The sequence below is a fragment of the Salmo trutta genome, chromosome 17 (genome assembly GCF_901001165.1).
Source record: "Salmo trutta chromosome 17, fSalTru1.1, whole genome shotgun sequence".
Taxonomy (NCBI): domain Eukaryota; kingdom Metazoa; phylum Chordata; class Actinopteri; order Salmoniformes; family Salmonidae; genus Salmo; species Salmo trutta.
Window position 1 is genome coordinate 39,980,730 of NC_042973.1, and position 23,648 is coordinate 40,004,377.

The 23,648-nt window shown below is 42.8% G+C and overlaps 1 protein-coding gene across 7 annotated transcripts in view; it reads left to right on the top strand.

The window, feature by feature from the left end:
• LOC115152179 (liprin-beta-1) overlaps window positions 1–23,648 on the top strand; it is an 84,659-nt gene that overhangs the window by 39,202 nt on the left and 21,809 nt on the right. For 6 of the 7 annotated variants that reach the window (XM_029696755.1, XM_029696757.1, XM_029696758.1 and 3 more), the window contains 10 exons: window positions 3,873–3,934; window positions 4,123–4,204; window positions 6,957–7,102; window positions 7,524–7,636; window positions 8,519–8,579; window positions 8,721–8,753; window positions 9,290–9,458; window positions 16,579–16,738; window positions 18,719–18,856; window positions 19,037–19,187. In XM_029696755.1, the coding sequence (XP_029552615.1) occupies window positions 3,873–3,934; window positions 4,123–4,204; window positions 6,957–7,102; window positions 7,524–7,636; window positions 8,519–8,579; window positions 8,721–8,753; window positions 9,290–9,458; window positions 16,579–16,738; window positions 18,719–18,856; window positions 19,037–19,187 (1,115 nt within the window). The remainder of the gene's footprint in view (window positions 1–3,872; window positions 3,935–4,122; window positions 4,205–6,956; window positions 7,103–7,523; window positions 7,637–8,518; window positions 8,580–8,720; window positions 8,754–9,289; window positions 9,459–16,578; window positions 16,739–18,718; window positions 18,857–19,036; window positions 19,188–23,648) is intronic. The other variant, XM_029696756.1, reaches the window with a different exon arrangement.

A 23,648-nucleotide genomic window follows, 5' to 3' on the forward strand; every position in this document is an offset into this window, starting at 1 on the left:
GATGATATCAGTGGTTTATATTGCAGAAAGATTGGCCTTTATGTACTTTAAGAATGGTAAAGTAAGTTGACTTAATGGAAAGATCTTAAAGATGAAATCTGTTAGTTTTTTGTTCTCCCTGGCAGCCAGATGAAGTTCAAATGCAAATAGTGTGAAACGCAACCTGCACACAACAACAAGAAATATATGCTGTTCAAATGAACTCACCTGCGCCTCTTTGGTATTGTGGTTTCTACAGCCTCAAAAACGTTCTACACAACATATTGATTACAATGGGAATCAAACTTACGGATTGTGCTTTAAGACTGCCCTAGGGAATAAGAAAGACACTCCCCTACGTATTATTTGGAAATAAAACTTTACATTTTTCTCTATACGCCATCATTTGGGATTTTAGATCAAATGTTTTGAGGCGACAGTACAGAATTTCACCTTTTATTTGAGCCTATTTTCATACATACAGTGCATTCGGAAAGTATTCAGACCCCTTTTCCACATTTTGTTACTAAAATGTATTAAGTAATTTTTTTCCCTCATCAGTCTACACACAATACCCCATAATGACAAAGTGAAAACCGGTTTTTAGAAAGTTTTCCAAATGTATTACAATTTAAAAAAGGGTACCTTATTTACATATAAGTATTCAGACCCTTTGCAATGAGACTCGAAATTGACCTCTGGTGCATCCTCTCCATTGATTGGAGTCCACCTGTGGTAAATTCAATTAATTGGACATGATTTGGAAAGGCACACACCTGTCTGTGTAAGGTCACACACTTGACACCGCATGTCAGAGAAAAAACCAAGCAATGAGGTTGAAGGAATTGGCCGTAGAGACAGGATTGTGTCGAGGCACAGATCTGGGGAAGGGTACCAAAAAATGTCTGCAGCATTGAAGGTCCCCAAGAACACAGTGGCCTCCATCATTCTTAAATGGAGGAAGTTTGGAACCACCAAGACTCTTCCAAGAGCTGGCCGCCCGGCCAAACTCAACAATCAAGGGAGAAGGGCCTTGGTCACGGAGGTGACCAAGAACACGATGGTCACTCTGACAGAGCACCAGAGTTCCTCTGTGGAGATGGAATAACCTTCCGGAAGGACAACCATCTCTGCAGCACTCCACCAATTAAGCCGTTACGGTGGAGTGGCCAGATGGAAGCCACTGCTCAGTAAAAGGCACATGACAGCCCGCTTGGAGTTTGCCAAAAGGCACCTAAAGGACTCTCAGACCATGAGAAACAAGATTGTCTGGTTTGATGAAACCCAGATTGAACTCTTTTGCCTGAATGCCAAGCGTCACGTCTGGAGGAAACCTGGCACCATCCCTCGGGTGAAGCATGGTGGTGGCACATCTCTGGAGAGACCTGAAAATAGCTGTGCAGCGACGCTCCCCATCCAACCCGACAGTGCTTGAGACGATCTGCAGAGAAGAATGGGAGAAACTCCCCAAATGCAGGTGTGCCAAGCTTGTAGCGTCATACCCAAGAAGACTTGAGGCTGTAATAGCTGCCAAAGGTGCTTCAACAACGTACTTAGTAAAGGGTCTGAATACTTGTGTGATCTTTCAGTTTGTTTTTTTGTTGCAAAAAAACAAACAAAAACAATTGCTTTGTCATTATGGGTTATTGTTTGTAAAACAATGTCATCAATTTTAGAATAAGGCTGCAATGTAGCAAAATGTGTAAAAAGTCAAAGGGTCTGAATACTTTCCGAATGCACTGTATCTATTTTACCGTTCAGAAATGAAAGCACAATGCATGTGGAGCGGCAGGTAGCCTAGTGGTTAGAGCATTGAGCCAGTAACATAAAGGTTGCTGGTTTGAATAACTGAGCTGACAAGGTGAAAAATCTGTCTGTCCCCTTGAGCAAAGCACTTAACTCTAATTTGCTCAAGGGGCACAGTACTAATATGTCTGATTCACTTGGTAGTGTATAAATTCATGGTAAATAAGGTATTGTGTCATTTTGGAGTCACTTTTTTATTTGAAATAACAATAGAATATGTACTTGAACACTTCTACATTCATGTGGATGCTACCATGATTACGGATAATCATGAATCAATCGTAAATACCGATTTAGTGAGAAAGTTAGTGGCATAAATATCACAAACAACTGCAAATTCATCAAACAAGTTTGTAGATTCACAAGCTTAATCTAGTCATTGTGTGCTAGAAATACAATACCAGTCAAAGGTTTGGACACACCTACTCATTCAAGGGTTTTTCTTTATTTTACTGTTTTATATTGTAGAATAATAGTGAATACATCAGAACTATGAAATAACACATGGAATCATGTAGTAAGCAAAAAAGTTTGAAACAAATTAAAATATATTTTATGAGATTCTTCAAAGTAGCCAACCTTTGCCTTGATGACAGCTTTGCACACTCTTGGCATTCTCTCAACCAGCTTCACCTGGAATGCTTTTCCAACATTCTTGAAGGAGTTGTGCTTAGCACTTGTTGGCTCATTTACCTTCACTCTGTGGGACTATCATTTGTTTTTCAACAGGACAATGACCCAACACACCTCCAGGCTGTGTAAGGACTATTTGACCAAGAAGGAGAGTGATGGAGTGCTGCATCAGATGACCTGGCCTCCACAATCACCCGACCTCAACCCAATTAAGATGAGTTGGACCACAGAGTGAAGGAAAAGGAGCCAACAAGTGCTAAGCACAACTCCTTCAAGACTGTTGAAAAAGCCTTCCAGGTGAAGCTGGTTGAGAGAATGCCAAGCGTGTGCAAAGCTGTCATCAAGGCAAAGGGTGGCTACTTTTAAGAATCTAAAATATATTTTGATTTGTTTAACACTTTTTTGGTTACTACATGATTCCATATGTGGTATTTCATAGTTTTGATGTCTTCACTATTATTCTACAATGTAGAAAATAGTAAAAATAAAGAAAAACCCTTGAATGAGTAGGTGTGTCCAAACTGTTGACTTGTACTGTGTGTATATATAGGACCAAATGCTAAACTTTTGACAAAATGTATTAAATTATTAATGAATTTGTCCAAATACTTAATACACCTTCAAATGGGGTGACTAGATACATACAGTGCGTTCATTTCTAAACGGTAAAACAGATATGTATAAAAATACCCTTTATTGAAAGGTGACACTACTTGTCTCATATACAACATTTGATCTCAAATCTAAAATGCTGGAGCATAGAGCCAAATGAAACGTTTTAGCTTCACTGTCCAAATAAATACGTAGGGGAGTGTGTATAAGATTATAGCCTGTCTACATGTAAAAAAAAAAAAAAAAACTTTTCTGCCACCTGTCATGTCATGGATGCGAGCTCACTGTTCAGTCTGTGCTTCTATCCTGCTTTCGCCTACAAACAACAATAATCACCTTTTAACACAGGCCTCTCCTCATCCTTTCCTTACCCCCGTCTTCTCTCACCACTTGCTCCCACCATCAACACCCAGTGTGCTGTCTGCTAACCTTCATCATAATCATTCTTGTCCTCCTCACAATGTCTCCTCTCATTATGTCTTTATTGTGACAGAACAGCACATTGACATGGCTGTACCCACCAAGTCCAAATCATCCACCTCAAGGTTCCATCAACTGTGTTAGATGGTGTGCTTATCTTACTGTGAGACTAGGAAGTGGTTAGACTAGATGGACAGGGAGCACTAATGTCCCTCAGGAGCATTCCCTGTCCGTTTAGTACTGTTGTATAATGATGTATATTGACAACGGACAGAGACACCACTCTGAATAGATATATACTGTTGTACCATGGATCACAATGGATGAGTCAGTCAGAGGACCCCAGACATACCTTTGCCCAGAATTGACCATGGTTGACTGCTGTATATTCACTTGCTGAAATCCAGTTCTTTACCCTCCAGATGTGGAAGTGCAGAGAATGAAAAAAGCGGTGGAGTCACTGATGGCAGCCAATGAGGAGAAGGTACAGTGAACTACAGTTGACCCTCGCAACCCATATCATTACTCTCGGATAGTTTGTCTTGTCAAGTTTAATGTGACACGCCAAAGAAGAGGTTACAACCTCTGAACCCCTGTTCAAAAAAATTATCTCTCTGTATCTTGTCACCTGGCTTGTACTTTGACCTTTCTGTGACCCCTCTGCACCTGTAGGATCGTAAGATTGAGGAGTTGAGGCAGTCGCTGCAGCGCTACAAGAAGGTCCAGGACATGATGTCAGTGCAAGAGAAGAAAGGTTTGAGAAGCCATGTTCTATTTCTAAAACCATGTCCTATCACCTTGACATGTATCAAATGTTATTAGTCACATGCGCCGAATACAACAGGTGTAGTCCTTACAGTGAAATGCTTACTTACGAGCCCCTAACCAACAATGCAGTTTAAAAAAATACAGATAAGAATAAGAGATAAGTAACAAGTATTTAAAGAGTAGCAGTGAAATAACAATGGCGAGACTGTATACAGGGGGTACCGATACAGAGTCAATGTGCGGAGGCACTGGTTATTTGAGGTAGTATGTACATGTAGGTAGAGTTATTAAAGTGACTATGCATACAGTTGAAGTTGGAAGTTTACATACACTTAGGTTGGAGTCATTAAAACTCGTTTTTTAACCACTCCACAAATTTCTTGTTAACTATACTTTTGGCAAGTTGGTTATGACATCTACTTTGTGCATGACAAGAAATTTTTCCAACAATTGTTTACTGACAGATTATTTCACTTATAATTCACTGTATCACAATTCTAGTGGGTCAGAAGTTTACATACACTAAGTTGACTGTGCTTTTAAACAGCTTGGAAATTTCCAGAAAATGTCATGGCTTTAGAAGCTTCTAATAGGCTAATTGACATCGTTTGAGTCAATTGGAGGTGTACCTGTGGATGTATTTCAAGGCCTACCTTCAAACTCAGTGCCGCTTTGCTTGACATCATGGGAAAATCAAAAGAAATCAGCCAAGACCTCAGGAAAAAAAATTGTAGACCTCCACAAGTCTGGTTCATCCTTGGGAGCATTTTCCAAACGCCTGAAGGTACCACATTCATCTGTACAAACAATAGTACCAAGTATAAACACCATGGGACCACGCAGCCCTCATACCGCTCAGGAAGGAGATGCGTTCTGTCTCCTAGAGATGAACGTACTTTGGTGCAAAAAGTGCAAATCAATCCCAGAACAACAGCAAAGGACCTAATGAAGATGCTGGAGGAAACAGGTGAAAATAGTCTGGGTAACCATTTGACTTGATGTTCAGCAGTCTTATGGCTGGGGGGTGGAAACTGTTTAGAAGCCTCTTGGACCTAGACTTGGCGCTCCAGTACCGCTTGCTGTGCGGTAGCAGAGAGAACAGTCTATGACTAGGGTGGCTGGAGTCTTTGACAATTTGTAGGGCCTTCCTCTGACACCGCCTAGTATAGAGGTCTTGGATGGCAGGAGGCTTGGCACCAGTGATGTACTGGGCCGTTCGCACTTGCCATACCAGTCAGTGATGCAACCAGTCAGGATGCTCTCAATGGTGCAGCTGTAGAACCTTTTGAGGATCTGAGGACCCATGCCAAATCTTTTGTCTCCTGGGGGGGAATAGGTTGTGTCGTGCCCTCTTCACGACATATCTTGGTGTGCTTAGTTCGTTGGTAATGTGGACGCCAAGGAACTTGAAGCTCTCGACCTGCTCCATTACAGCCCCATCAATGAGAATTGGGGCATGCTCGGTCCTCCTTTTCCTATAGTCCACAATAATTTCCGTTGTCTTGATCACATTGAGGGAGAGGTTGTTGTCCAGGCACCACACGGCCAGGTCTCTGACCTCCTCCCTATAGGCTGTCTCATCGTTGTCGGTGATCAGACCTACCACTGTTGTGTCATCGGCAAATTTAATGATGGTGTTGGAGTCGTGCCTAGCCGTGCAGTCATCAGTGAACAGGGAGTACAGGAGGGGACTGAGCATGCACCCCTGAGGGGCCCCTGTGTTGAGGATCAGTGTGGCGGATGTGTTGTTACCTACCCTTGCCACCTGGGAGCGACCCATCAGGAAGTCCAGGATCCATTTGCAGAGGGAGGTGTTTAGTCCCAGGGTCCTTAGCTTATTGATGAGCTTTGAGGACATTATGCTGTTGAACGCTGAGCTCTAGTCAATGAATAGCATTCTCACATAGGTGTTCCTTTTGTCCAGGTGGGAAAGGGTGTTGTGGAGTGCAATGGATATTGCATCATCTGTGGATCTGTTGGGGCGGTATGCAAAGTGGGTCTAGGGTTTCTGGGATGATGGTGTTGATGTGAGCCATGACCAACCTTTCAAGGCACTTCATGGCTACATACTTGAGTGCTATGGGTCGGTATTTGTTTAGGCAGGTTACCTTAGTGTTCTTGGGCACAGGGACTATGGTGGTCTGCTTAAAACATGTTGGTATTACAGACTCGGACAGGGAGAGGTTGAAAATGTCAGTGAAGACACTTGCCAGTTGGTTAGCGCATGCTTGCAGTACACGTCCTGGTGATCCGTCTGGCCCTGTGGCCCTGTGAATGTTGACTTGTTTTAAGGTCTTACTCACATCGGCTGTGGAGAGCGTGATCACACAGTCGTCCGGAACAGCTGGTGCTCTCATGCATGTTTCAGTGTTGTTTGCTTCAAAGTGAGCATAGAAGTTGTTTAGCTTGTCTGGTAGGCTGGTGTCACTGGGCAGCTCTCGGCTGTGCTTCCCCTTGTAGTCTGTAATGGTTTGCAAGCCCTGCCACATCCGACGAGTGTCAGAGCCGGTGTAGTACGATTCAGACCTTGTGAATGACCTCAGATGCAGTTTAAGTAGTGATATAGAAGTGATTTGTAAGAGCAGATTGACTTCAAGAACATTTCTATCTTTAAACTTCAAAGCTTCACATTTCTGGCATTGGGCTCCAATAGAATGGCCAACTCTGAACTCTCTCTCTCTCTCTCTCTAGGCTACATACAAATCTGACTGCTAAAAATAATTCATCTTCCATTCCAGACAAAACCAAAGATGGTGAGAGTGACGAGAGTAACAGCGACAACTCCCTCTCTGTGATGTCAACGACAACCACCCCGGTTGCCCTGGAGTCGGAGAGGCACGCGCTAGCTGGAGTCGAGGAAGTAGCAGGGAAGAGCCCAGACGAGGTACAGGATTACGTGATGATTTATAGATTGACTAAACAGGCTAAGGCCCTCGGATCAAAGAACAGAATATATTTCTATGAATTAATGTGTCACCCTCATCAGACCTTCTCAAAAAGCCTTGAGATGTCCTCCAACCAATGAAACAGTCAATAAGGACACATGCTGTCCTTAGATTTCACACTTCTGAACGAGGTGTTGAGTCGCTGTCACTTTGCCAAATTAGTCTGATAACATTCAATGTAACTTTGCAGTGACACTTGTCTTTTTGAATTATGACAACACCATTAACTGCTCGTTACCCATAGTCTACTAAATCGTGAAAACACCTTGACACGACAGAGAAAAGTAACATCTGACTTTGATGGCGGTTGTATTTTACAAAATGTTTTTTCCCGTTTTGGTCCTCTGCCTCAATGCATAGCTGGGGACGCACTATGGAGCTACTGAAGTGCCTTCGCCAACAACCAGCCCTACAGTCCAGTCAGCCTGCGCTCTACAGAGCGTGCCAGAGCTTGGCCAAGCTGAACCTGAGAGGTGAGCTGAACTAGATGCTTATCTATAATCTTTGTAACGGGCTTCAGCTAAACCTGTGGGACAATTTCCACATTTCTTCCAGAACAACATCTGCATTTCTTCAAGAACAACGTTAGTGTTTGGCTTTGGGTGTCTGTCCAGTGCTGTTCTTTTTAATGGGAACCAAACGGGACAAAGCGGGAACGGACCTACCTGAATTTCCCCAATAGACACACTTGTTTACATTGTAAAACATTTTGTTACTGTGTGCACTCCTGTTGATGAACAAAGTACCTTAGTTTGAACCTTAGATGAACAAAGTACCTATGTACCTTAGTTTGCCCATGAGCAGAGTGAGCTGACTAGGAAAGAGAGATGTCTTGAATGGTGTGTAGACCTAGTTCCTCAAATGAGACCCGGCTATGGAAAAGGTCAACACCTAGGCAAGATCTCATGCCTCATCTTGCCTTAGCGTGGTAAATGGGGCATAATTCATGATATTTGGACACCACGAGGTCCAAGGTGTCCCATCCGCTTGACTGACAAATGAGTCTTCCTACGACAAATATCGATAGCCTCCACACCCAGGTTTGACAGTGTACAGTATAGCGTGCAGCAGGCAGCTCACAGCTTGTTTGTGTTAGCGTCCCAACACTGCAGTGAGGCAGGGTATCAGGAAGGGTCACAGGAGGCCGCCCTATCATGTGATACTCCACAGTGAGTATGCCCATGGTGTGAAGCCACATGTCATCCTTTTGCTTAAAGCTTCCGCTGTCTGTCAGATTGCCTTCCTGCCAAAGGCCAGTGGTTCAGTACCGCACTTTGACCGCACCACTTTCACTTTGGCACATTGACTAGATCAAAGTCTTGTAGTGTTCACTGTGATGAGCTTTGTCATTTCAGGACCCTGCATGTCCTGAAGTCAGCGAGTCAGGAAAACGTGTATGTCAGCAACAGTGAAAAGGTAAAGATATTTCTGAGTTCCCTTGAAGGGCAGGTCATCATCTCTCAGTTCTAAAGTCATCATTATCATGATTTGATTTCATCATTGAATTTCATCATTAACACTCCATCCCATGTCATCATATCATATCACCTGTGACAGATTACATTGGCGATTGACGAAAAGCCAACAGAGGTGAGTCTGTTCTCAACAGTCTTCTTTCCATATTTCGGGGTCAGACACTTTATTTTTTGCTTATCCTCTCTTTATCATTCTTTAAATAGTTTTCCTCTTTGGCCTCATCCGTCTTGTTAAAAGGCTGATAACCTATTCCTTATGAGGTTAGCATCCTCAGTAAAGTGAGTGAGTGTCACCTTGGTTTCATAGCATGCGTTTGATTGCCTTTTATCATATTCAATTGAAATTGCTCAATCCTTTACACTTAAAGCCAACTCTACACTGTCAGTCATTTTCAAATTCAACTTCTTAAAGATGGTTTTATTTATTACTACATGTGTGCGAAATGACATGCTTTGGCATTGTGTGAACTGATTTTGCAGATAGCGGCGATTTTGAAGGAGGTTTTTACTTGCAATGACTGTGATATGTTTATTTTTACCTACCGTGCCTTAGTTGAATGCGCTGATTGTAAGTCACTCTGGATAAGAGCGTCCGCTAAATGACTAAAATGTAAAATTGACGTGTCAATTCTGTATTTTGTTACTGTTCAGAATAAGGCGGTGGAGGAAATCCGTAAGATCAGCGAGCGCCCGCCCAAGTCTCCCTCTTCATCTCGCCCAGAGGACGACAGCTTCGGTACCAAGAAGGCTCGCTCCTCCTTTGGCCGAGGCTTCTTCAAGATCAAGGGGGGCAAGAGGACAGCCAGCGCCCCTAACCTGGGTAAGACAGGGTGGATGGATGGCCTAGTGTGCGTGAATGGGCTGTGGGTCTCAGGTGGAAGCTTTGTGGGGACAGGTCCCATATTCACAAAGCAACTTTGAGTAGGAGTGCTGATCTAGGATCAGGTCCTCCCTGTCCATACAACTTTGTTCATTATGAACTTAAAGGCAAAACTGATCCTAGAGCAGCAGTCTTACTCTGAGATGCTTTTTTAAATAAGGGCCCAGATATAACCCTGCTACTCAATGGTTTTTGACAGTTATTTTGCTTCTTTTGTGCTCTTTTGACTTGAACTGTTAATGACATGATTAGTAAGATTGTAGTCTGTTATTCTTTGCTTTTAATTATATGTGCAGTGTATATACAACAAAATGTCTTTCTCTGAGCAATTGTATTAGTATAAAATATCCAAATTTTTTGGAGCATAGTATTTTTAATTATTTATTTTATACAGCCATTCCTCATCTTTATCAAGGGTGTCAATAAATTCATACCCCACGTGTTTGACACTTAATTCAGACAGTAAGGAAATTAGAGGGTTAGAGGAGAACCAATGGAAAGGGTTTACACAGGGAGTCATATCTGACATGCAGGGGAGTGGTACCACACCGGCTCTGCACAGTCTTTGTTTTATTCTGAAGACTGAGCGGTTCTTTCCAAAGAGCTTAGTTTTTCGATGTAGCTTTCTTAACATTTTTGTTCCCTAAACCACACCCATAGTTTCAATACATACAAACAGCATAATTATTAGTCCCACAAACTGTTCTCCCTGTCTGATTATGAAAATGTAGCCTAGTGTGTGTGCTTTGTATATATGTATTATCTGCCTCCTGCCCCTACCATCATACTATGAATATCCCTTGTTGTTTTTTCCCTTCAGTAACCTTTGGCCTCTTTGTGCTTTGTGTAACGCATTGAGAAGACCGCAGCTGGATTGCAAGTGCCCCTATGCTAGGTACAGAATAATGGAACCATTATGTCTTCAGGGCAAGGCGGGCTGCAGTAAGGCCTCTCTGGAGGAATGACCAGTACTGGATATGACCCCTGACCTCATTCCCCCCACCCCCTTCCTTCCCAAACCCACTCAGCCAACTGTTGCCTTTCTACTTTCTCCTAACTCACAAACTTGTGTAAGCCGAAGTGTCCTTTTGTAATTGAATTTCTCCCAACACTTAGAAATGCATTCTAGGTTTTGAACTCTCTTGGGTGCCCACTTTATATGGAATATGAGTTGAGGGTGACTTCTATATTCCAAGACGTATTGGTAGACATGTTGGTAGAAAGTAAGGGTAGGAATTTCTATTCTTTGTAATTCAATTTCAGAACTCATGATTCACCCAAGTCTTAAAAATCTTGGTGGTGACCTTTTTATTCCAAGACTTAATAAAACATGCTCATGTTGATATAACTTGGGAGTTCATGGATAGAGAAGAAAGGGTTTGAATTTCCACTCTAGACATTTGAATAGAGGTTACTCTCAGGCTACCATGAACCCATGGCAAGGCCTTGTTGTGGCTCCTATTGTTGGCGTCCATTTAGTATATAATTCTACAGTAGCTACACTAGACTTCCTTTTATACAACCACACCCATGTTACCAGCGGTTGTTCCTCGCCAAACTGCTTTTTATGAGCACCAGTGCTGGATAGCATCAAAGCTGAGGGACAGCGTTTTGTATGTTAGTTCTGTACATCTCCAAACTCTGCATGTATATGTGCTCTTTTCTATTTCTGTTCAAACTCCCCTCGCACCAAACCATATCTGGGTCTTATTACCAGATGATGTCATCTGCAATGATGCCACCCGATAGGAATTGAACTGCCAATATTCATATAGCCTTTTCCTTAAACGCACTAACCACGGTCAGATCCTGAATGTTGTTCTTTCTAAAGTTAGACCACCTCACTCTCCCATGTACACGCTCAGTGAGGTGAGTCTCATTTAGGAATGTGTGTTTGCACGAATTATCCTCTGTTTAAGTCTAATAATGAAATGGGAATTGTATGCATTTCCGTCCTGTTTTGTCTTTACACCAGTGCATAACTAGTCTTTGAATTATGTAAGGCCTACAACTAAAGTTCTCTTTAGTGCTTTTATAGTCTCCACTCCATTGCATGCATTAAGGAGGGGTTCTACTAACCTAACATATGGAATTGTTTTAAGCTGGTTATACCGTAGATCATTTAGCAACTTGATTTAGAATTTTAGATTGAATTTGGCCTTTACTGCTGTAGCCCAAAGAAACACATTGAATAACATTTATAAATGGCACAAAATAAATCATAAGGAATAAGGTTTTAGAGTGTCTGTCCTATATCTAGGAGATATAAGAATGCTAGATGGGGTGGGGACACGACTTCCATACTTCCATTTAGTGATGCACCAATATGACATTTTTGGTCGATACTGATATTTTCCTTGCCAAAGAAAAAAACGCATTTTAGCGGCCTTTTAAGCATTCACGTACAGTTAAATAGTTTACTCACACACATGGACGCAGCGGTCTAAGGTACTGCATCTCAGTGCAAGAGGCGTCACTACAGTCCCTGGTTCGAATCCAGGCTGTATCACATCCGGCCGTGATTGGGAGGCCCATAGGGCGATGCACAATTGGCCCAGCGTCGTCCTGTTTTGGCCAGGGTAGGCCATCATTGTGAATAAGAATTTGTTCTTAACTGACTTGCCTAGTTAAAGGTTACACACACACACACACACACACACACACACACACACACACACACACACACACACACACACACACACACACAAACTGACCAAAAAGTTATTTACCAGTAAAACATAATCAAAACCTATATCTTTCATTTACTTGCTGTGCTGTTTCGTTGTTCAGTCGTTTCATTCTCAACCAGGATTTCTCATACTATGGAACCCCGTTTGGGTCTTCGCGTGTCAAAAAAGATGCCTGTCAAATAAAAATGTTTGACCTGTCAAATAACGCTGTTTTACTTGTCTCTGTCCCAGCTATTTGACCAATCAGGACCTTAATATGACTGCACGTGACATAATTTAACAAGTTCAATTCATTTTTTACGTAGTTATTACACATTGATTACACGATCACTCGTATCTCATATGTCACAATGATTCATCGATACGTATGCTATGATGCTAGTAAAGTTATCTCGCGCACCAACCATGCTGGTCATTAAAAAAAAATCTTGCTAGCTCATGGACGCAAACAATGTTCTTCCCCAAAAACATAGCAAAACGATAATCTGTTTCAGTAGCTATACTTAGCTAACTGTATAGATAGGTGTCATCTAAAATAACCCTAATTTATAAGAGTTCTTATTTGATTAATGGTAGTCGGAACCATCTATGTGAATAGTGGACTTTGCGGTTTGCCTTCAAAATAAAAGTATGTCTTTATCAGTGATGCAAATTAATACAAATAGTGGAATGCCATAATGGAATAGATCATGCTAAACGAGTTTGGAATGTTATGATAAAAATGACAAAAGATTTGTTAATTTGACAAAAATCTGTTGAAATCACACTGGATGTATTATACTTTAGAATTGCATTGGGGGCATACTTATTTCACTGTACAGCCTTACCTATGGATTGTGGATCAATGACATGGGGTATCAGTCTACTCGGTGACACCCAGAGAACATTAGCATCGTAGCTCTTATTGCGGGACTCTGAAACAGCTGTGAATTGAGCCACATTTATTGTCAACCTATGTGTATTGAACACAATTCCAGAGGAAAAACAATACTGCGTGGATGTTTTGGAGTCTGATAACTCTGAGGAGGACGTTGGGAAAAATTATATTGGGTATTGAGTAGACTGATACCCCATTTCATTGATCCTCAATTCTTAGGTAAAGCTGTACAGTGCAATATGAATGTCAATACACACAATAGGCTGACTGTGGAGGTGTTTTCACACAGTCCCACCATAAGAGTTAGTGCTAATATTTGCGTAAACTCTTCACAGTTGTGTTCTGTGGGTGTCACTGAGTAGACTGATACCCCATTTCATTGCTTCACATTCCAACCTTGTTTAACATTATCTAGTCTAAATATGGCACAATTGCACCAATTATAACCTTCTGCATCACTTTCAAAGAGGTACTTTTATTTTAAAGGCAAACCGCAAATTACGCTATTGTGCCTAATCCTTATTGTGGCTAGCTTCACAACACAACCCGGTCCAGTCGAGCGTTACTAGCCAGATGAAGCTCGCTGGCTGCTTATAACGTTAGCTTCTGGCAACAGGGTTAAGTAGCTGGCTAGATATTTATTTTCATGAACTAAAGTTCAATTTCAATAAGCAAACAACACGTGGCTACCAAGCTAATACTTACTCACAAGGACTCCTAAATCATTGCTAAGAATAATGAAAATGACTGCAGTTTCTACTGGTCATTGTTTTCAGGCTGGTTATATTGTTGCTAGCTAGGTACCAAGCTAAAGCTAGCTACCCCAGAAGTTGTGGTCAAACAAATAATGCTTTATTACCAACCAACAGCAGGGGAGAAGATGGAAGTTTTAAGTTCCTCGGCGTACACATCACAGACAAACTGAAATGGTCCACTCACACAGACAATCTGGTCAAGAAGGCGCAATAGCGCCTCTTCAACCTCAGGAGGCTGAAGAAATTTGGCTTGTCACCCAAAACCCTGACAAACTATTACAGATGCACAATCGAGAGCATCCTGTCGGGCTGTATCACAGCTTGGTACGGCAACTGCACCGCCCTCAACCGCAAGGCTCTCCCAGAGGGTGGTGCGGTCTGCACAACGCATCACCAGGGGCAAACTACCTGCCCTCCATGACACCTACAGCACCCAATGTCACAGGAAGGCCAAAAAGATCATCAAGGACATCAACCACCCAAGCCCACTGCCTGTTCACACCGCTACCATCCAGAAGGCGAGGTCAGTACAGGTGCATCAAAGCTGGGACCGAGATACTGAAAAACAGCTTCTATCTCAAGGCCATCAGACTGCTAAACAGCAATCACTAACTCAGAGAGGCTGCTGCCTACATTGAGACCCAATCACTGGCCACTTTAATAAATTGATCACTAGTTATTTTATACAATGCACTCTAAATAATGCCACTTTAATTAATAATGTTTACGAATCTTACATTACTCATATCACATGTATATACTGTATTTTATACCATCTATTGCACTTTGCCTATGAAGCTCGGCCATCGCTCATCCATATACTTACATGTACAAATTCTCATTCACCCCTTTAGATTTGTGTGTATTAGGTAGTTGTTGGGGAATTGTTAGGTTACTTGTTAGATATTAATACACTGTCGGAACTAGAAGCACAAGCATTTCGCCACTCTCGCATTAACATCTGCCAACCATGTAACAAATACATTTTGATTTGTAAACACATCGTTGGTGCCGGTGTTTGCTTGTTTGAAGACTTTTGTACAGCTTTGACAGTGCTACTGATAGTAGTGGTGGCGCTTGGCTACCACGTGCAAATTCAGCACTCACAACATTCTATAACAGAACTGTGTTATTTGACATGTCAAATTCAAGCTTATTTGACGTGTATCTTTTTTGACACCCAAAGACCCAAACAGCATTGCATTGTATGCTGTGAAGCTATTACTGTGTAACACCGGTAGGGCAACATCTGAAAAATAGCGCACTTCACTTGGTAGTGTGTAACGGTGCTCGACCAGTCGGCGAAAGCCAACATCACCCACGACAGAGAACGGTTTTGCACATTGGCGTTAAACTAGACATCGGGCCGTTACCGATGTTGGCATATTTAGCTAATATCGTCCGATTCCGATATGTTCACTGATTTATCGTGCATCCCTACTTCCATTAATTGTTTTTAACCAGTAGCGGGTTACCTTCAGTCGAGTCCCGTGGGGCTTGTGGGGGTCGTAGAACAAAACGGAGAACACCGTCGTGTTCGTGAGAGCCTCATCTTCCCACAGTGCAGACCAAACTGTTCAGAATTTTAGAAAATATTTATTAACTTTATTTTTAAAGAAGTATATCCAATATACCCAATAGCAGTAGTGTAAATGAATGACTATTATAAACAATAGTTTTTAATCCTTGACTCCATCTTCTCCCTTCTTCAACATGCTCCCTTTGATGCTGTAACGTTTGCGTGATCTGTATCTGTAGCCTAGTATGCATACTTCTCTGGCTATACATTTTATCCGGTTTACAAAGATACAAAAATGATGCTAAAAGCCATCATCTCTGCTGAAATTAAGTACCAAATGTCATTCTTGGTGAGCTGCACTTCTGCAACTGCTTGATAGTGATTGGGAGTTGACTCCATAATAATCGATTCCTTGCCCGTCGACTCGCATTTCTCCGCTAGGAATCGACTCCTAAGATTCAGTATTTTTGCAACAGAGGAAACTATTTGCCCTAGTCTACTTCGAGAACACAAACTCTCGCATCTTTCACAGCAAAGAAAGAGCGAGGGAGAGAGCGATGTGAGAGGCACAGCCAGGTATAGGTAGGCATGTCGGCCACCAGGTAGACAGACATGGGAGTCAACGGGCAAGGAGTCGAGGAATCGATTATTTTGGAGAATAGAGGAGGAAACCAGAGTGCCTTAATTTTGCTATTTGAACGGTTATACCAGTGACCGTCGACGTTTGCCTGACAAGTAACTGTTACTGGAAATTACGTAACTGTCACTGCCCTATCAGACGCTACAGATGTTTTTGTGAGATGTCTCCTGGTCTTGCAAACAGCGCTGTAGCTCTGCCACTTTCCACCGCAGATGCGGAAGGCCGACATCGGGTAGCCCATGCAAAGAATAGATCTCTAGCTTAAACAGACAGATTTTTATGGGGATTTAAAACATTTTTAATTAGCGGGTTATAACAGACCAGACTGTCAGGGTATTAGTGTTGATGCCATCCCCATGATCTCGCTGTCTGGGAGTTGCCTCTGACCCTGGGAAGCAGATATCTGTGCATGGTTTTGTCTGAAATGGCACCCTATTCCCTATACGGTGTACTACTAACCAGAGCCCTGGACAAATGTAATGCACTACATAGGAAATAGGGTGCAATTTTGGACACACCCCATGGCTGTCACCTCAGTCAGCATGGTAGCACGGCGGTGCTAATGCCTTGTTTGTACAGCTGAGACCGTGCGAGAGGGGGGCACTGACCATCTGGACCTGGCAGGGCTACCCCAGAGGTCAGCCATCAGCGACAGCACCAACACACTGACCAGTGTGACCTCCACTACCTCTCCCGAGGGCAAGAAGAAGTCCAGGGGAATCAAGGCACTCTTTGGAAAGTGAGTGTTAAAGATCATTGGTACAGAACTCTTGATGACACTGGCCTAAACATCAAGATTGAGTTTGGAATGCGTGGGTCATATTTAAGAGGCACCAAACGGAAGGAAACTAACTGAAAGGGAGTGATTACTTGAATTTGTCCAATGCAAAATGCTTGTTTTCATTTTCTGTTCCAAAACAATTTGCTACGGTGTGCGCTAATGAATACAACCCTGGTTAATCTTAATCTGATTTCGCTTGCAATATACAGTTGAAGTCAGAAGTTTACATACACTTTAGCCAAATACTTTTAAACTCAGTTTTTCACAATTCCTGACATTTAATCCTAGTAAAAATTCCCTGTTTTAGGTCAGTTAGGATCACCACTTTATTTTAAGAATGTGAAATGTCAGAATAATAGTAGAGAGAAATTATTTATTTTAGCTTTTATTTCTTTCATCACATTCCCAGTGGGTCAGCAGTTTACATACACTCAATTAGTATTTGGTAGCATTGCCTTTTAAATTGTTTAACTTGGGTCAAACGTTTTGGGTAGCCATCCACAAGCTTCCCACAATAAGTTGGTTGAATTTTGGCCCATTCCTCCTGACAGAGCTGGTGTAACTGAGTCAGGTTTGTAGGCCTCCTTGCTCGCACACGCTTTTTCAGTTCTGCCCACACATTTTCTACAGGATTGAGGTCAGAGCTTTGTGATGGCCACTCCAATACCTTGACTTTGTTGTCCTTAAGCCATTTTGCTACAACTTTGGAAGTATGCTTGGAGTCATTGTCCATTTGGAAGACCCATTTGCGACCAAGCTTTAACTTCTTGACTGATGTCTTGAGATGTTGCTTTAATATATCCACATAATTTTCCATCCTCATTTTGTGGAGTGCGCCAGTCCCTCCTGCAGCAAAGCATCCCCACAACATGATGCTGCCACCCCTGTGCTTCACGGTTGGGATGGTGTTCTTCTGCTTGCAAGCAGCCTCCTTTTTCCTCCAAACATAACAATGGTCATTATGGCCAAACAGTTCTATTTTTGGTTCATCAGACCAGAGGACATTTCTCCAAAAAGTACGATCTTTGTCCCCATGTGCAGTTGCAAACCGTAGTCTGGCTTTTTTATGGCGGTTTTGGAGCAGTGGCTTCTTCCTTGCTGAGCGGCCTTTCAGGTTATGTCGATATAGGACTCGTTTTACTGTGGATATAGATACTTTTGCAGCTGTTTCCTCCAGCATCTTCACAAGGTCTTTTGCTGTTGTTCTGGGATTCATTTGCACCAAAGTACGTTCATCTCTAGGCGACAGAACGCGTCTCCTTCCTGAGCGGTATGACGGCTGCGTTGTCCCATGGTGTTTATACTTGCATACTATTGTTTGTACAGATGAACGTGGTACCTTCAGGCATTTGGAAATTGCTCCCAAGGATGAACCAGACCTGTGGTCTACAATTTTTTTTCTGAGGTCTTGGCTGATTTCTTTTGATTTTCCCATGTTGTCAAGCAAAGAGGCACTGAGTTTGAAGGTAGGCCTTGAAATACATTCACATGTACACCTCCAATTGACTCAAATGATGTCAGTTAGCCTATCAGAAGCTTCTAAAGCTGTGACATAATTTTCTGAAAATGTCCAAGCTGTTTAGACACACACTAAGTTGACTGTGTAAACTTCTGACCCACTGGAATTGTGATACAGTGAATTATATGTAAAAATGTAAATAATCTGTCTAAACAATTGTTGGAAAAATTAGTTGTGTCATGCACAAAGTAGATGTTCTAACCGACTTGCCAAATCTATAGTTTGTTAACAAGAAATTTGTGGAGTGGTTGAAAAACGAGTTTGAATGACTCCAACCTAAGTGTATGTAAACTTCCCACTTCAACTGTAAGTAACAGAAACATGTTTTGGAGATATTATTTTATAAAAAATTGCTTTCTGCAGTGGTTACTCAACCATGACCAGACTTCATTTATATATATTTATTTATTTATTTTAAGGCTGAGGAGAAGTCAGTCGACCACGTTCAACCTGGATGACAACCTATCAGAGCCGGTCGAGTTCAAGAGAGGCGGAGTCCGGGCCACAGCAGGACCCAGACTGGGATGGTCCCGGGACCTACAGCAATCACACAACACGTTAGTGTGCATGTGCACTCACCTTGAGTTAATTTGAAACAACAAGTTAGTGTGCACAGTACACTCCCCTTGAATAATGAAGGAAGTTACATCTAAACTAGTTGGATGTAGAGCACTACAATGGTCAAGTCATTCAGAAATATAAGCCAGTGTGTCCTACTGTAATTCTCTCGCTTGTAGTGACTTGGACACCCCGTTTGCCCGCTGGTCCAAGGAGCAGGTGTGTGACTGGCTGCAGGAGCAGGGACTGGGGCTCTACCTGAACATGGCCCACGTGTGGATCTCTTCTGGACAGACACTGCTGCAGGCCTCACAGCAGGATCTAGAGAGGGTGAGTACTGAGCAGGAGAGATTGTATCTCAATGAGACTGACCTGTATGAATAAAGGTTAAATGGAACGAAAAAACACCTGTACACCGCAGTACAGCCATATGTTATTTGTTATTATAAACTGGGTGGTTCGAGCCGTGAATGCTGATTGGCTGACAGCCGTGATATGTCAGACCGTATAATCTAGAGGCGAAAGAAACGCACACCTATTTAAGTGAGGCTGGCTACATAAGGTGCTGGCTACATAAGCCTACAAACAGTTACAATAGCAAAAATCACAATAATTGCTTCAGATCAGTGTTCGTTGAGACCGAAGGGAGCAAGGGTCTTTAAATTAAAGATCCAGGCAGCCTCTTGTTTTAACAATAAATTGTTGAGGTTACCCCCTCTCCTAGGGAGAGTGACATGTTCGATGCCAATATAACGTAGAGACGAAATCGAGTGGTTTTCTTCCAGAAAGTGGGCCGCAACTGGGTAAGTCAGGTTTTTGCACCTAATGGTCCTACGATGCTCTGAGATACGTACTTTTAATTCACGCTTTGTTTTACCCACAGAATTTTTACCACAAGGACAAGTTCTAAGATAAATAACTGCCTTAGTAGAGCACGTGATAACACCTTTGATTGGGATCGATTTCCCTGTTGCCATGGCTGTGCCATTGCATTGAGCACAGCCATTACACTTGTAGTTTCCATCCAGTAGGGGCGCAAATACACGTTGTGCAGGGATATCTTGGGCTGGTAAATTAGTTTTCCAATTGATCTCTGTTTCTGCCCCGTGAGAATACGACCAAGGGAAGGTCTGAAAACACATTACCGAGACTATCATCGGATTTGAACGATTCCCTTAATTTGTTCAGAGCACTTTGAATAGCGGGTAGTTAGAACACAAGAATGCTTATTTTTGCGAGACTGACCTTGAAAAAGGTCATGTTTTGTTTAGAATTTTCTCAATGGCATTATTAATCTGACCATTTTTGGTACCCCCTCTCCTTGAATTTTCTTTGCGTCTCAGCCATATTTCTGTCGAAATCTGATTGCATTTTACAAATTCTTTTGATTTGACAGAATTGGCTGTCGGGCAAACTGTTTCTCAAGGGAAGTGGGTGACAACTATCAGTGTATAGAACATTATCTTCACACAAGATCAGAAGATCAAGAAAACTGATTTGACATGTATCAGATGGCATAGTAAATCTCAGATGCTCAGAACAGGAGTTAAGAAAAGCATGGAACGCCTGGAGCTGTTTTGCGTCACCCCGCCATAGAACAAAAATATCATTATACTGTTTCCAAATAATGATCTTAGGCAAGAAAACATTTTTGAGAGGATTGAAAAAAGACTGTTTCTCCATGTAACCCACATCTATATTAGCATAGTTAGGAGCCGTGGGGGATCCCATAGCAGTACCCTTCGTCTGAATAAAGAAATCATTTAGAAACATGAAGTAGTTGTTTGTAAGTACTATTTCAGTCAATGTTCTAATGCATACACTGGAAGGCAGTTCATTGGGGTCACGTTGCGGAAGAAAATGTTCCACAGCTTCAATACTGCCCTCGTGTGGAGTATTGGTGTATAACGACTCAACATCAAAAGTATCTGACAAGGTATTGTCAGGGAGAGGATCAAGAGATTCAATAATAGAGATCATACTGCTGGTGTCCTTTACAAAGGAGGTGAGCTGTTCTGAGATCATACTGCTGGTGTCCTTTACAAAGGAGGTGAGCTGTTCTGAGATCATACTGCTGGTGTCCTTTACAAAGGAGGGGAGCTGTTCTGAGATCATACTGCTGGTGTCCTTTACAAAGGAGGGGAGCTGTTCTGAGATCATACTGCTGGTGTCCTTTACAAAGGAGGGGAGCTGTTCTGCGATCATACTGCTGGTGTCCTTTACAAAGGAGGGGAGCTGTTCTGCGAGTGGTCTAATAAAAAAGTAAACAAAAGTTGATCGAGGGGCCGTTACTGCATCAATGCCCGCTACAATAGGGGCCGTTACTGCATCAATGCCTCTACAATAGGGGCCGTTACTGCGTCAATGCCCGCTACAATAGGGGCCGTTACTGCATCAATGCCCGCTACAATAGGGGCTGTTACTGCATCAATGCCTCTACAATAGGGGCCGTTACTGCATCAATGCCTCTACAATAGGGGCCGTTACTGCGTCAATGCCCGCTACAATAGGGGCCGTTACTGCATCAATGCCTCTACAATAGGGGCCGTTACTGCGTCAATGCCCTCTACAATAGGGGCCGTTACTGCATCAATGCCCTCTACAATAGGGGCCGTTACTGCATCAATGCCCTCTACAATAGGGGCCGTTACTGCATCAATGCCTCTACAATAGGGGCCGTTACTGCATCAATGCCTCTACAATAGGGGCCGTTACTGCGTCAATGCCCGCTACAATAGGGGCCGTTACTGCATCAATGCCTCTACAATAGGGGCCGTTACTGCATCAATGCCTCTACAATAGGGGCCGTTACTGCGTCAATGCCCTCTACAATAGGGGCCGTTACTGCATCAATGCCCTCTACAATAGGGGCCGTTACTGCATCAATGCCCTCTACAATAGGGGCCGTTACTGCATCAATGCCCTCTACAATAGGGGCCGTTACTGCATCAATGCCCGCTACAATAGGGGCCGTTACTGCGTCAATGCCTCTACAATAGGGGCCGTTACTGCATCAATGCCCGCTACAATAGGGGCCGTTACTGCATCAATGCCTCTACAATAGGGGCCGTTACTGCATCAATGCCCTCTACAATAGGGGCCGTTACTGCATCAATGCCTCTACAATAGGGGCCGTTACTGCATCAATGCCTCTACAATAGGGGCCGTTACTGCATCAATGCCTCTACAATAGGGGCCGTTACTGCATCAATGCCTCTACAATAGGGGCCGTTACTGCATCAATGCCCGCTACAATAGGGGCCGTTACTGCATCAATGCCTCTACAATAGGGGCCGTTACTGCATCAATGCCTCTACAATAGGGGCCGTTACTGCATCAATGCCTCTACAATAGGGGCCGTTACTGCATCAATGCCTCTACAATAGGGGCCGTTACTGCATCAATGCCCTCTACAATAGGGGCTGTTACTGCATCAATGCCTCTACAATAGGGGCCGTTACTGCGTCAATGCCCTCTACAATAGGGGCCGTTACTGCGTCAATGCCCGCTACAATAGGGCACCCTGGAGGATTTGTAACATTCTTGTGTAATTTCGGGAAGTATAAAAAGTGTCAATTTTAAGGTGTTGAATAGCCAAAAAGTCATGTTCTTTTTTGGTTATCTGACCAGAACGTAAATAACCATCTAGGACAGTAAAGATCATGTTCTGAAATTAGGCAGTGGGGTCACTTCTGAGTTTCTTGTAAAAGGTGTTCTCTATGACACTCATTTACATAAGCTGTCCTAGCCATGAGTACAACCGACCCACCCTTATCAGCAGGACGAATAAGGACTGACGTATCAGATTGTAAATCAAGCAAAGCTTGTTTTTCATCCTTAGGTAAATGATGGAAAGATATGTACTCCTGTTTGTTCTTAAGGAGATGAACAACATCTTTTTCAACAAGTCTGCAATATGTCTCCATAGATTGATTGCGATTGGCTGGAGGTACAAAATAACTCTTACTTCTAAAAGGAGTTGGAGTATGTACAGGTGAGCAACCTACATGTTCAGTAGAAATACCACGATTAGGGGAGCTAAAGTATTCCCTTAAAACTGATGTTTCTAAAAAAAACTTAAACATGTCTACCTTAACATCAAAATTGTTGCACTGAGTTGTAGGCACAAAAGATCACCCTTTATTAAGCAAGGAGACATGGGCAGGGCTCAAAATCTTGCTTGATAAATTAAAAAACACTCAGTCCCGTGGGTTCTGGGAACGTGTGAACGGTCCCCTCTGCCTCTGGTAGTCGTTTCTTCTTACCCTGCCGGGTGCGGCATCTCGTCGGTGCGCGTGCCCGCGGCCACCTCCGCCCTTCCGTCGGCCCAGTCTCTCATTGGATAAAAAACTGCCACTGGAAGCAGATGAGGCGCTGGTTGTAGAGCGTTGGTGAGACGGGGGTGGATAGAAGTAAGCGGCAACCCTCCTGTGTCTGTCTTGGAGAGGAGGAGCAGGACCTCTTTTGTCAGGGTTTCTCCAGAAGTAGACTTTATCCTCGGCCTTGTCTTTTTTGTCTTGGTTGAATTTCTTGATTTTAAGTTCCTTTATTTCTGTAGACAACTTGTTCTGGAGCGCTTGGTTAGTTTTCATCAGTTCATTGAATATGACATCATCATTAACAGCTCCTTGCAGCGCTGTGCGTTTCTCTTCAATCGTGTTATCCATTTCAATAAAATCCTTTTTCACCTGATCACCAATTAATGTCATTAAATCAATCAAGCATTTGTTCAGGATGGCACACCAGCGCTCACAGAAAGCATCTGTGCGCTGTCCCCGTGGAATAATGTCT